The sequence below is a fragment of the Physella acuta genome, unplaced genomic scaffold (genome assembly GCF_028476545.2).
Source record: "Physella acuta isolate Inbredline_101_S28 unplaced genomic scaffold, ASM2847654v3 ptg000309l, whole genome shotgun sequence".
Classification (NCBI taxonomy): Eukaryota; Metazoa; Mollusca; class Gastropoda; family Physidae; genus Physella; species Physella acuta.
In genome coordinates, this window is record NW_026731828.1 from 441,748 (window position 1) to 456,347 (window position 14,600).

General features: G+C 35.4%; 1 protein-coding gene across 11 annotated transcripts in view; it reads right to left on the bottom strand.

Moving 5' to 3' along the window:
* The window catches only part of LOC131940153 (histone-lysine N-methyltransferase 2C), a 63,561-nt gene extending 51,148 nt beyond the window's left edge, over positions 1–12,413 (bottom strand). For 10 of the 11 annotated variants that reach the window (XM_059298761.1, XM_059298763.1, XM_059298762.1 and 7 more), the window contains exons 1-16: positions 12,337–12,413; positions 6,801–6,945; positions 5,219–5,858; positions 4,762–5,051; positions 4,320–4,389; positions 3,967–4,182; positions 3,699–3,826; positions 3,428–3,546; positions 3,209–3,313; positions 2,890–2,947; positions 2,349–2,526; positions 1,924–2,038; positions 1,554–1,747; positions 932–1,043; positions 381–450; positions 51–223 (exon numbers count right to left, since the gene is read on the bottom strand). In XM_059298761.1, the coding sequence (XP_059154744.1) occupies positions 51–223; positions 381–450; positions 932–1,043; positions 1,554–1,747; positions 1,924–2,038; positions 2,349–2,526; positions 2,890–2,947; positions 3,209–3,313; positions 3,428–3,546; positions 3,699–3,826; positions 3,967–4,182; positions 4,320–4,389; positions 4,762–5,051; positions 5,219–5,858; positions 6,801–6,807 (2,475 nt within the window). In that variant the 5' untranslated portion in view covers positions 6,808–6,945; positions 12,337–12,413. Of the gene's footprint in view, positions 1–50; positions 224–380; positions 451–931; positions 1,044–1,553; positions 1,748–1,923; positions 2,039–2,348; positions 2,527–2,889; positions 2,948–3,208; positions 3,314–3,427; positions 3,547–3,698; positions 3,827–3,966; positions 4,183–4,319; positions 4,390–4,761; positions 5,052–5,218; positions 5,859–6,800; positions 6,946–12,137; positions 12,154–12,336 lie in introns of those variants that run through there. The other variant, XM_059298755.1, reaches the window with a different exon arrangement.
* Between the last annotated feature and the right edge of the window lie 2,187 nt (positions 12,414–14,600).

Consider the following 14,600-nt stretch of genomic DNA (forward strand, 5'->3'; position numbering starts at 1 on the left):
AAAGATTATAATACATTATTAAAACGAACTAGTCTTATTATGCCAATTACCTTTTCTGAAGTGGTCTCAATATCAAAACTAGAACTGGAATCATCGTACAAAAACAGAGATTCTTGAGAGCTCGATGCTGTGAGAATTTCACTGCTGTGTATACCACTGGCACTAGCACCAGAGATAGCTGCATCTGTCAACATTGGGTCATCCTTAAGAACAGTGTCGTCAGCTGGTAGAAGAGATTGATATAACTCGTTAATAATAGCAGAACTGATACCAAATTAAATAAGCAAAACAGTATTTGGAATTAAAACTGTTTATTTACTAATTAAACACTATATTATTACTATAAGATACTAAAATGTTGCTGTAGTGTTTACACTTACTCATAAAGCTTTCCATAGACTCTTCAGATGCAATTTGATGAAGAGTTGGATTTTGTAAATCAATATCCATCTACAAATATAATTAAAGGTTTTGATTTTATAAAACACATCTTAATAAATTTCATGTGTGTGTGGGGGGGGGGGGGGGGGGGGGGGGGGAAGAGAGAGAGAGAGAGAGAGAGAGAGAGAGAGAGAGAGAGAGAGAGAGAGAGAGAGAGAGAGAGAGAGAGAGAAAGGGTTCCAGCAACAACAAAAAATTGAGTTTCTTGACTGCTTGGTTTAATCTACCACTTCTTATCTTTTGAAAACCTAAATTTATTGATGTTTTGCCAGATCTTCATGAAAAAAATTGCCAGAATTCACATCTTGTTGAATTATAGCTTTTAGCATTCATATTAAAAAATTATTCATAGATACTTTGGCTTCTTTGACTAAGTTATGTGCTGCTATTCATGATGGTGATCATTTATTTATTATTTATAAATATCAATAGGATTAAAAATTTTAAGAACTTGTCACAAGACAGTTTTAAATTTAAAAAAAAAACATACCACAGTATCAGGATCCGTCTCACGACAAACAGTGCAAACATAGTCCTGAGGTAAATCTTTTAACTTGCTCATATTAGGATTCAGAGTAGGATCACACTCAATATGCACAAATCTTAAACAAATGAATATCAAAGCAGAATGATAAATAATATTCAAAACTTTATAAAATATACAAGTGCAATATGGCAAGAATATGCCATGGCTATAAACCAGAGGTTCCCAAAGTGGGCAATACTACAGCTAAGAGAGAAGTGGGTGGGTTGTGACACTTAATTGTTGTGGGAGGGGGTGCTGGGTATAATAGATTGGGGTACTAAGTTTAAATGCAGAAAACAATGCCCTCTCAAGGCTAAGAAAAACATAAGTCACACAAGCTTGTGGTAACATTTAACCTATACATTTTAATATTCTAGAATCAGCTTGATTACAACAGGTTGTTGATTACACAAGGAAAAGTAGCATATTTTAAATTGATATTTATATTTTGTGGATATAGAATCGTCAGATTTTTATAATACTAAATGATTTAATAATTATTAAAGTAATTACATTACAAATAAAATATTTACAACTCCAAGAAAAAATAAAAAAAAAGGATGAAATTTAAGCCAACAATACTTACTTTTTACATCTAACGCAGGGAAGCATTGTTTTATTATTATGAAAGTGTCTATAAGCTTTCCCACATAGAGGACAGCATAGACCCTTGTTTCTTTGCTGATAACAGGAGTCACAAACTGAATAGTTAAGATGCCAGCGAGAGGAAGGTCCACTGCCAGGTGTTCTGGATCCACAATCCGTGCATATTCGACAATTCTGGGGTAAACAAACAATAAAAATAACAGTGTAGGTGTTTAGCTCTAGCTAAAATAACATTTGATAACCAATATAGTTTTTTAATTATTTTAAAACATATTAATGCTTGATAAAGTTTATGTTGTTTAAAATGTGGAAATTATCTGTTGTTTAATACGTGAAAATTATTCAAATACCATGCATTTCCAGCCGTTTTTTGGTATAGTTGTCATTGCTGGTTTGAGGCAGAAAGTGTGGTATCCTTTATCACATTTATCACAAACTAACATTTTACTATCATCACTTGCAGTGCTGGAATCACATAAAATATGAATACACATAATGAATATAGGCAATATGTTAAAAATAAGTTTATAATCAGTGTACAAAGAAACAAATTTTAATACTAGTTGTAAAAAACACAAACGCCGTAACTTTATAATTTAGGGATATTTCTTAAAATTAGGTTAGCACATTAAATATAGTTTAAATTAGGACAAACTAGTATAAATAACTACACAATTTTAAATGCTTGAAATAAGATAAACTCTAATAAAACACTTGAAGAACAAAAAATAAAGAATTAACTACAACAATTTTAAGTATTCTCAAGCGCCCTTACCGACATGTTTGGCATATTTTACAATTAGGACACTGCCAACCAGCTCGTACAATAGGTTTCATATCAACAGGTGGACACAAGCAGTTGCCATGGAAATGGTAACCACAAGTTGTGCAAAACAGCTGATCTTTTAAACTTCCAACCTCATTACACTGTATGCAGGCTGCAGCATTACCAGCTGTGTTGCCAAGATAAAAAATTAAAAATTAGACTGAAAAACAATACTGTAAACTAACTGAAGTTTAACTTTAATTTTACATCTTGTGTAAACAGAAACTAAAACACCATTATAAAAATGATTAAAAAGTGTCCACAAATTAAAAAACTACGTATTGACACCATGAATATCTGACAAAATTCAATCCTTTTATTTTTTTTACACATTTTTTCCATTTTCTGCAAAAAGTTTTACAAAATGACAACCAGACTACAATAACAATAGCCATATTCAAATCATCATAAGTGCTAGAATATTTTCTTATATTTTTTCTTATGGTACAACTTTTACATTTGTTTACGCTTTTAAGTTTTTCAAACTTACCAATAGCTTCAGCCTGATCTATGTGTTCAGGGCACAATAAGGACAAGGTTATCAAATCCTGCAAAATAAAAATAAAATTCAGATTTTGCAAATTGTGTTTACTAACGATTGGCAAATATAAATGTTACATGATTACAAAGTTACTAAATACATAAAAGTAATTCAAGATGAAATGAAAGTTTGTTTGTTTCTCATTGGTGTAATACTTTTTTATATTATAATTTGTAAACAATGAAATATGTGTTATTTAATTTTTTTTTTATTAAAAGGGAACATAAACCAAGTTACTTCTGCATAAAAAAATTAAAAGCATACTGACCTGAAAGCATCCACCAGCAGAGGCACACGGGAAATGAAATCTTTTCCCACATTCAGGTATACAGCACACAATTGTGGCTCCATATTTTCTACAATGTGAACATCTCTGGGAAACACATAGAAACAAATTATTTTTAGAAAACAACAACATAAGTTTAAAATTAAAGTTAAATATTGTCTAATTGCATTTATATATAGAATTATTGCTTGCAATATTCACCTGTGAAAGGGCATTATAAACTGTTTTATCTACATCCTGAAAGGTTACTGTTTTATCTACATCGACCAGGGTCACTCCTTCTGACCACATTGCACAACAGCGATGAGCCCAGAGATGACCTATTGGAATAGATTAAAATGTGCATGTGTCAACAGTGAAATCATTTTTTAATAAATTAAACTTCTCAGTGTAATTTCTATTAGGCTGATATGAAAATGACATGAATGGTAAATTAAATTTGTTTTCTCAAGCTTCAAAGTTACACATGTACCTGTTGGCTCAAACAGCTGTGAAACTTCTACATCGTCATGAAAGCCAACTAAAGCCAATTCGTCATTTATTTGACAACCAACTGATTCTTCTTCACCTTGACCTTGTCTGGGAGAGCGGCTTCTCTCTCTGTAAACATACCAAAAAAATAAGAATTACCTATACTTTCAAGAATATTTTCAAAGTTTACATGTAAAAATGAATTCAATAATATGTATTATAAATTAAAATTATCATTAATTAAAGAAATATCCTAGTTTTACATTTACCTTCCTGTCTTCACGGAGCCCCTACAACGACGCCATGTTGAAGGCTGAGGCCCTTTGCTCTTTCCACCTGGATCAACATCATCATTATCACGCACTGTCCTTGGTTCAGGTAATTTGAAAACATCAAATTCTGACGATGGGTCAAACCTCATAATTTCTCCCTGACCCAACAAGCTTCTCTCTCCACAATTGCATAGAGAACATAAGTGTTCAGAACTGAATGTGAAACAAACATTAAAAAATTTTAAGTATAAATCAACCTATTTTAATATAAGCATTCTAAAATTAACATATTGATTAACAACCTTTTAGAAAATGTTAATAAAGAAATTAGGATGTGAACAAATACTCACATTTCAGGAGTAGCAGGCTCCTGATTGGTATTACTTCCAGATCCACTCTGAATCGGAGATAATCCCTCTCCTTCAAAACAAAAGAATAGGTTCACAGGCATATTACGAAAAACTTTAATCTCAATTAAATGTTTTATACAATAAAATAGAACCCTAAAACCGATTGTAATAAATTAAGCTATTAAATTTTTTTTTGTTTAAAAAAGGACAAATTTATCAGCTGTTAATGCTGAGGTAACATGTATACTATACACGTCTAGAAAAAACAAGCACTTGCAACAAGCCGCCCCCCCCCCCCCCCCCCCCCCGCAATGTTCTGATAAAATGAGCTTATGACAAAGTTATTTTTTCTTGACGTGTAGGAGCCTATAGTATACAAGTTGCGAGCATGAACACAGTTAGAGGTCTATTAACATTTGTAATTGAAAGTGAGCAAACTTACCACTGTTAGAGCCATCAGCAGTTAATGCTGAGGTAACATTTGTTGGCTGCTTTAAAAAGTCTGCCATTCCAGCAGAAGGCAGTATGTCAGGTGTACGCGAAGGTGACTTCACTGGTTCAAAATCCAATGGTGGCAAAAAATGTCTCTGTGATTCTCTATCTGGCAAACTATGTGAAATGGGTGATCTGCCCCTTCTGCCTCCTCTACTTCCTCTCCCTAAACTCCTACCAATACTTCTGCCTACGCTCCTTCTCAGACCACGACCAACAGTTCTATCTAAAACTCGAGTACTGTGAATTTTAAAAAATAATATATAAACATGCTGCATTAACAACTAAAGAATCGGGACAAGCATGGTCTGCAATTTTGAAATATTTAACTTTTTTCAATTATCTTAATCAAAATTAAGTATTTACACTTTACACATAATGAATAAAATGGCAGTCAGCAATTTTACCTTGGTCTTTTTGCTACTGGATTTAATCCGTCTTTCCTTGGCCTGCCCCTACTTCGCTTTAAATCAGTGACCAGTCCCCTGACAGAACTGCTTGAAAATCCTGATGTTTGAGGTAGTAAATAAGATGTACCAAATTCGTCAGTGCCTCCTAAATTTGATGCACTGTCCAAATTAAATGAGTTCCCTTCTCCAGGTCCATATTTCCGATTGTAATGGCAAAGTTGAGTGTGCAGTGATGATGATGATATAACTAACTCATTCACTAATGAATTAGCCGGGGAAGTTTTACAAATAGATGATGGTGTTTGATCATTATGTTTAGTGTAAAAGTTTTTAGATGAATATGAAAACGAGTCTGAATTTGATAAGGATAAATTAGAGCTGGAATCTTCAGTCAGTTGATTTACGGAATCACAATTGTTTTTCTGTTTCCAAAATGGTGATGGTACAGATACTAACGGTGAATCTCTAGAGGTTAATCCGCTGTTAAACTTGCTAAAAGGTTCTAGTTTAGAAACTGAAGGTCCTTCTACTGTGCTTAAGTTAGATTCAACGTTTGGGTTTAAGTATGGTTTATACTCAGTTGCTGATTTCTCCAATTCACCAGAGGTGTTGTTCTCTTGTGAAACTCTTTTATCTTCTGCAAACAGTTACAAAATGATTATTAAAAAATTTAGTCTAACATTGTCTTTTAAAAAGTAAAAAACACTTCTCATTGCTTACCTAATGGTAATTTATTTTTATTTTACATGCTTAATAATATCACAAAATATAATCATCTACCTAGCAAAATGAAAGTTTTGTCCATTAAATGTTTATCATTTTTTGTATTTGACTACTGTACATAAGTAAACATGGATACATATCAAACTTAAAAAAAAACAACTCTAGAGCCAGTCAAATGAAGGTTTAGCTTGAGGTTTTATTCTGAACTTCAGCATCTTCTTCTCAATTACACATTTTTTTTTTACAAGCTTCTATTCAGTTCGAAATGTCTGTTTGTTTGAGGGAAATCTTGTAACTCTTTTTTGATCCACTTCTAATGCAGCAATTTCATTCAAATTTTCAAGACATCTTCGTCTTTGTCTTATGACAAATGCATGAAAATCTATATTTTTATCTAATTAGACATTAGATTAGTCATTGAAATCTAATTAGAGAGATTACCAAATTCAATAATAAAAGAAATGACAACTAGCTAGATGTAATCGCCCGATCATGCTGAGCTGTGCTTCATGCCAAATGTAGACTAGGGGTAGACAACTGTCTTTCAGAGTTATCTGTCGGGTTTTAACGGAAATAATTTTACTAATATCTTATGCGCTGTTAACTTCATTTAGAACTAACACTTAAAAGTGGAACTTAAGCAAATGAAAAAAAACTTTTCAAATAAAAGTTAATTTACAGGGTTTACATACTTTAACATCTCTCCCTGGTTTTTAAAGTCTTTACATAGCTGTTATGATATCCAGTGATAAGCTAGCAATAAAATAATTTAGCACAATTATCCTTTTTTTTTGTTGTGCCTAATATAAGATTTAAGAAAATGTAACTATGGTTGGAGGAGAATCAAGTACATTACCTTCCATCGACCAGATGCCGGTCACTTTGATATTGGTCACGGTCTATTGTTACCTTGACCACGCAGACCTCCCCTGGTGACTATGTACCTGCGGTGGGCTTTATATAATGCCCACCGCTGGTCGCTTCACATTAAAAAGGTACATCTGTTAAAAGAAAATAGACCATTTAAAACTTACATTATCATATGCAGCCAGTAAATAGTACACACTGTGCAGTAGAGATATAGGCCTATTTATATTTTTAGAAAAAGTGGTGGTCATCTTCCTTAACCGAGTACTAGATGGGCTTGAGCAAATGTGAGGCTATAGATTATTTTGTTACATTCTTTTTAATTTATTAAATAATGAAAATTGGTAAATTTCTTAAAAACAACTTTTAAGAATAAATCTTGTTAATAATCAAAGATTCTGAGCGCTCAACAAACACAAAAAGGATTGGGATGAAATTTGATTCAAGTGTTATATCAATTAACATGAACAGCGCAATATAATTATTTTTGCAACAATTAAAAAAAAATAAAACATCAGATGGTTAGATGGTATCAGGTAACATAATTTGGTCTAGCAATGTATTATCATGATTGTGAGTGTGTGTGTTAGATGATTCATAGATTATAATGTGGGTGGGGAAGGGGGGGTTATGAAGGAGTTTTAACTTATAAGGGGTAGGCAAAAGTACAGAAGTATCATAATTATGATTTCTATAATATGTGCTAGAGTCTTAAAGGAACTATAAGATTTTGATTAAATAAATAAGACACAAATTTAAATAATGAAATATTTTTTAAAGCAGTAACTATAAAGCTTTAACAATCTTCTAACTCTATAGGAACGAAATTTTACATAAATATGTAAAAAAAAATTTAACAGATTTTGTTTTTGTTACATTGTTTATAATCTCTTAAGAAAATCTTATTTTATATCAGTGTGTAGAACATAAATGGGAACAAAGTGCCATAAAGTGGAAAAAGATGAATGCATCCTCACAAGTGCTGTGGACTGTGTGGTAGTATTCACTAAGTTTAGGACATAAACATATATCATATATGTGATATAACAGCTTACTATCACTAAACCAAAAAGATTTTGAACCTTTTAGCCACAGCCCTGAGATACAAAGCAGCGGCTCTACGTAAAAAAATGAACAATCCCTACAATATATGGTCACTTCCAGAAAAACCATTTTTAAGAAACAGTTTTAAATAAAAATATTTTTATTTATTTTTATTTTTTCTACTGTTCTTTTCCCACCTATCAATTATCAAGGCTAATTGTTTGCATTTGCATGCAAATCTAATTCACAAAAAGATTGTTCTATTTAGATTAAGCAGGTATAGGGCTTATGTTGTTTATTGTCGTCTTTAAGAATCAAATATAGCAAAGAGAGGAGTACTCAGAACTCTCTAAATAGTATAACACAAACACTCCTTAACTTATTCTAGGTGACGACCTCTGATTATAAAAGCCACGAGACCCGCAACACCTAACAAAAACTTTGTGAGTTTGTGTACCCAGAAAACCCTTCTAGGGGGTTGAGATTTATACATTGGGAGCCTGTGGTATTACAGGCTTGAATTCTTATATAAGCATTTCGGACAATTTTTCACTGTATCCCTTTGGACTCTTCCAATGAACAGGATAGGGCATTTGTTATTAGTAGTAGAGATTTTTTTAAAAGTGTTTGTCACTATAAAACGGGATGTTAGATTACAAATAGGTTGCCTCTCCTGGGACATGGGCCACTGACAAGATCTTTCCAGGCATGTCTGTCCTGGGCTAGGCTCTCCAACTGTCCCCAGGAGTAACCAATTTTCTGGGGTATCTTCTGCCAGGTCACCCTTGGCCAGCCTCTTTAACAGGCAATGGCTGGCCTTGTTATGTTAGATACAGGCTTATGAGTGTGTGGTCAATCCATCTCCATTTTCTCTGGGGGGGGGGGGTCTCTTCTTCAGCTGGCAGCTGGTTTCTCTGTTGCTATAATATCTCATTTCTTATGGTGGTGTTAGAATCTTTCTGAAGCATGAGTTTATGAATAATTGTATTTTCTTTTTTTTTGTAGCAGTTACTCTCAATGTCTCAGCTGCTTAGCTTATAATAGAACAGGTTTTACTAGTGTGTTGAAGACCTGGATGTTTATTCCAAGGGTTAAATCTCCAGAACCCCAAACAGTGTTCCCTCGAAGCTGCGCAGCACTTACAAATTTGCAGCGCAGACATTTTCTGATCCCGCGCAGATTATCAGAACGTCGGGCGAGCCTAATTCACTAGAAAATGGTGGCCATTGGTGGCTTGAACTAAGCGACATATTTTAGTGCCTGTTTTGTTCAACGAACAGTCTTTGTGTTTTGGGGCATAAACAGAAAGCACGGGTATCATTAACTGGGGGGAGGGAGTGACCTCGGTTGTCATACCACAGGTCTAGTTAATGACTTCAATCTAAATTGAGCGGGGCGGGTTCCGATGTGATGTCTGGGTGACCCTCCCTCTGCTTGATTTAATGGTTCACCCCAAAACTGACCGTAGCTGACACCTAATACCTGAAAGGGATTGTGGCTACTAGCTGACCATGCAATGTTTTTCTATTGCCACTGCCCTCCCCCATCTCCCAACCCCCACCCACCTCCTTGATAATGATACCTTGACGATATACCCAAGTCAGATGCAAATTCTACGTTACTAAAGGTGGATGTGTTTTTGCTCTGTTTGGTTTAAGGATTTATATACTATATATCCAATTCTTGGGATTATTACGTGCACCTGGATCGAACTGTTTCAGTGTTCACAGACTGGTTTGGTAAATAAGGAATAAAAGTTTACATACTGTGTGCTATTTGAAAATGTTGAAAAGAGAAATGTAACAAGCGGTAAAACAATGCAGCAAAAGAAAAGCGAGAGATTCGTTTAAACTGGAATCGCTCAAAGTTAAAGTAACAACCAATACGCCAGATTCTAAGAATGTTTCAGTTGAATCAGGAAGCATCTATGAATATTCCAATGCGATTGGACTTAAGTGTAAGTTCTGTGCTGCTAGTACTTTTAACAAAACCAACAAAGACAACGAATTTGTCACAGGACAGCGTGGGAATCATGGATCATTTAAATGTAAGGTTTACAGTAGATGAACTGCAGTTTTGGTGAGCTTTTGATCATACTGGTTTAAAAAATTGTGCATTTGAGTTTGGCGTCAAAGAGATGAAAGAACTGTGCGTAAAGTACAAAGACATGTTACAAACAACAAATGAAGAGTCAATTATCACGCAATACAATGACTTCGAATTTCAGATCAGTGAAAAACTCAAATCAGGTTCAGTAAATGCACTAACTGAAATCGCAGGAGTTGCTTTAAAGGTTGAACAATTTAGCTCATTGGCAAAGTTAATTGAAATATGCTGTACTTTTCAACCATCCAGCGCTGATTGCGAGCGAGGTTTTAGTCTTATGAACAGAATTAAAGTGCAAGCACACACATTTGGAGAGTCTAATGTGAATTAAATTATATCTAAATGCTGGAGAGGATGTGGATTTAAACAAAGCATATAAGGTGTGGAAGCAAGGCAAGGTTAGACGCGAGAAATTGCAATAAATGCCCCTGAAAGGTTAGCTAATTTTGTTTTCAAGTCAGCTTTTTAAAATGTTTAACATGTAAAACTGTTGTATTTGTATTGCTGTTATGGTATTAACATTAACATGATTGCATTACACTAACATAGTAAGTCGACCATATAACCTGTTGTCTAAGTACAACTCTGAAAATTTCTATTGTGTATTTTATTTTATTTTTTTGGAATTCATTTCATATCTTCTTTTAATTGCATACGTTTTAATACTCCTACACAATATACTATTAATATATCAATATGCATGCCTTCATTACTCGGCTTAATTGTTAGCAAATAGCTAACATATATTACTTGCCTATGTCAACACTTGCCCAGTCCCTAAGCCATCCCAACTATTGCTCTAGAACGTCCTTAAACTTAATCATTTGAATTGCAAGTTTCGATACCAATATCCACCATCTTACGGTACTTTTCTAGACATCTATTTTTTTGCCGTAAATAGAAAAAATACTTCAAATAAAGTAACAATCAGAGCTTAGAGCAAGGACCTGCATTAGTTTAAATATAATCCAGACATCGTTTGGGTGGATTTTTTATAACGTTAATAATGGCACAATAACAGAATCTTCTTTAAAAAATTTCTAACCATAAAACTATACATGAGATTATAATGCTACCAGCAACCTAACACTTCTATTTTGGGAAGAGTCTATTATAGTATTATCGGACATCAGTATCCTCAATCATCCATTAGTGTGCTACCAACAAACATGAGCCTTTTTAAAAGTCTTCTTGGCTATGAAAACCCCCAACAGTTCAATAGTTTAATAATGACTATCACTGGAGGAAAAATTCTATTGGACTCCAAAACTAGATCTATATCTAAATTCATGAAAGTAAATCTAGATCTAGTAAAAAAATAAATTACAAAGTGGCCTAGCTGCCTTACTACAGGCATACACACAGCCCTGCCTAAGCTTGTTTTATGGTGTATGTGCCCTGCATTGATCCAAAGTAATTAGATCTGTTCTGGATCTAGGTAAGCTAGCCTAAATTTTAACTAGATCTAGGCCTAAATAAATAAAATAGGTTTAATAAGTTTAATATTATTAGGCCTAATCACTAGCCTAAAATAAATTTTTAAATGTAGACAATGAGGGCCTAATAATAAATAAATAAATATCTAACCTAAATGAATGTGAGTCTAGCTGTGAATTAAATCTACTAATTAAGCAATGGGCTGTGTTATATTAACAGTTTTAAAAACGTTTGGTTGGTGTGTCAGTGTGCCCATGCAACTAACGATCAGTCCCACACCACCATTGACACAGAAATTGAAAAAAAAATTACTGTAAACCTTTGACTTTATAAGACCAATGGCCTAAATCTTTTTAAGCCATTGATTTGCATTTTAATTAGATGACACAGATAGTTGCTGTTGATTGTTATTTCAGCAAATTGAAATAGGCAACAAATAATGTAGGCATAGTTAAGTGCAGGGCTTAGGGAAAATAGATCTAGACATCTACACATCTCTCGGTTGTTGGATTTTGTCTCTAGCAAGATCTCTGGTCTAAAAGTCTAAACGCAGCACCGAATAAACATTACAGCCCATAAAATAATTTTAAAGCAGTCGCGACAAAAAATGCACGTGAAATCATGAAAAGCATGATCAAACATGCTAAAAAATAATTTGGGAATGTTTAATAGAAAGTATTACAACAAATTATGTTAATATTTTCATTAATTTAACTTGAAAATAATGACAAAAACCTACCCTCGCCATGGATGTGGGCGACCCGAGGTTCGGGACTCGGCAAAGCTCGGCGGGGACCTACCATTTACGAATTGAGTTTCACACCGGTAGTTACACCATTAAACAATCCTCAATTACAAACGTACAATGCGTAAAACACATAAGCGGATTACATTAATACACTTGCACTAAAAGGTAAACACAAAAATTATAAATATACCATTTGGAATAGAAATAGTTTGTCACAAATCCATGGCTAAAGTGGGTGAACTCCCCTACATCCACGCCATGATGTCTTGTTACACCTTTCAGAATGTCTGTGACAAAAACATAGTTCCATTTGAGTACTTGAATTATTCGCAATCACGACATTGTCCTGGAAATATAAATCCAATTATGCCTTTTATAAAACCAACGTTTGCAATATATATCAAAGAGAAGCTGCGAAAAATTATTTTTCTACATTTAAAAGATTGTTTATCAAACGGCGGAAGAATAAATAGGTTAGTTGAGTGCCTTGGACAACCATGGCAAAATGATGGACAGTGCTGTAGTATAGGCTACGCTAGTGTGCCGTAGCGCATTTTCTGATAGTCTGGATATCAATCTTTCTTTATTACAAAAAATTGTATATTTTAAAAACCCTGCGAAGTTAATGACAATATTCTATTTTTTTTGCAGTCAATAATCAGATTTTGTCTACTGTTCGACCTGTAGAGTTCTAGTTTTGTTTTTTAATTTTTTGCTTGAACCTTTTAAAAATAATTTGAGTTTGTCCCGTTAGCAGATCTGGGAGGTCGTCTCAGTAGGTAAACTAGATCTTGAGTCTAGACGTCGTAGGCCTAGATCTAGATTCTCTAGATTCTAGTTAAAATTATAAGATTCGGACTTTATATGTTGAAAACAGCCAGATCTAGATCATGGTCTATTTTTTTTTACAAGAAAACTTTTATGATTTATCATGATTTAAAGATTAGCCTTCATTGTAGACCCTATTAATTAACTACAAAAGCGGTAGTTTTTTCGCATGTTTCTTTGACAAGGGTGGTTTTCTTGCTTTGTTGTATAGCCTACAACAATATGAATATTTCCAATGTCCATTAATCGCATCTATACCGTTACATACTCTTTGGCTGATGACATAATATCGTTATTTTCTGTCACCCCTGCGAATCAAAGATCTCTAGTCATCTGTCCTGTGCAATTTTCTCAGCCTGGCTCCAGGTGAAGTCCATCTTTGTAGGTTCCACGTCTCGTCGCCAGTTGTTTCTTTTTGTGCTTTCCTAGAGGGCAGAGTTTCTTCCAGGCATCTCTTCGGGGAGGGGGGGGGGCCCGGAGAGCCCCATGAAGAAAGTCTACCCGCCCCCCCCCCCCAAACGAAATGAAATTTATATAGAAAATATATACTTTTAACAGTGTCCGCCCCCCCCCCCCCCGAAGAAAGTCTAGGCAGAGGCGTAGCGATGGGGGGGGGGGGGCAGGGGGGTACATATGTCCCCGGGCGCCGACCTTAGGGGGCGCCAAAATGGGTTGTAAAAACAAATTAAAATGTCATTTAAGCTGCATTTATGCAGTTTGAGGGGGGGGGGGGTGCAAATCGAAAGTTTGAGGGGGGGGGTGCAAACTCGAAAATTTGCTCCCGAGGGGGGCGCCAAATTGAAAGTTTGTCCCCGGGCGCCGGAAAGGGTCGCTACGCCCTCTGAGTCTACGCCCCCTCCCCCGAAAATTTCAAGTGCCCCCCCCCCCCCCCCCGGAGAAACACTGCTAGAGGGTTATACCTCAATGCCTGCCTAGTGATAGTTGGCGGTCTGTGCAGTGTTATGCCCTATCCAACGCCACTTTCTTTTCCTCATTTCTTCATCGGCAAAAAAATTGTCCTGTTGTTCCCCATAGATGTGCGTTGTTGATTGTGTCGGGCCGGCGGATCCTGCGTATTTGTCTGAAGGAGCTGTTTATAAAGGTCTGGAATTTATAAGATAGTTTCTTCCAGGGCCTCCTCTTCGCCACCCCTCCCCCCCCCCCCGAACAAAATGGAATTTATATAGAAAATATATACTTTTGACAGTGTCCTCCCCCCCCCCCCCCGGAAATTGTTGTTCCCCCCCCCCCCCCCCCCCCGAAAATTTCAAGTGCACCCCCCGGAGAAAAAAGTCTGGAAAGAAACATAGCTTTATAAGTGGTGGCATCTGTCGTCCTTCCAGTCTCCGACTCACACAACACAACACTGATTGTACGTTGGGGTTTGAAGGCGCACCTTGCGGACAAGGAGAGCTCAATGGAAGCCCCAGATGATCTTTAGCTGCGTGAAGGCTGCTCTTGCTTTAACACCTGCATCTTTTCTTTCCTGATGGTCCACAATACAACTGACTGGACTTTCTTTCAAGGGGAACTCTAACAAGTGTGACCTGTTTAGTGCTGGCCGCGTGTATCTTTAGTACTTTTGTCATTCGCTTGTGGATGTTATTACCAACCTACCCCCGATCT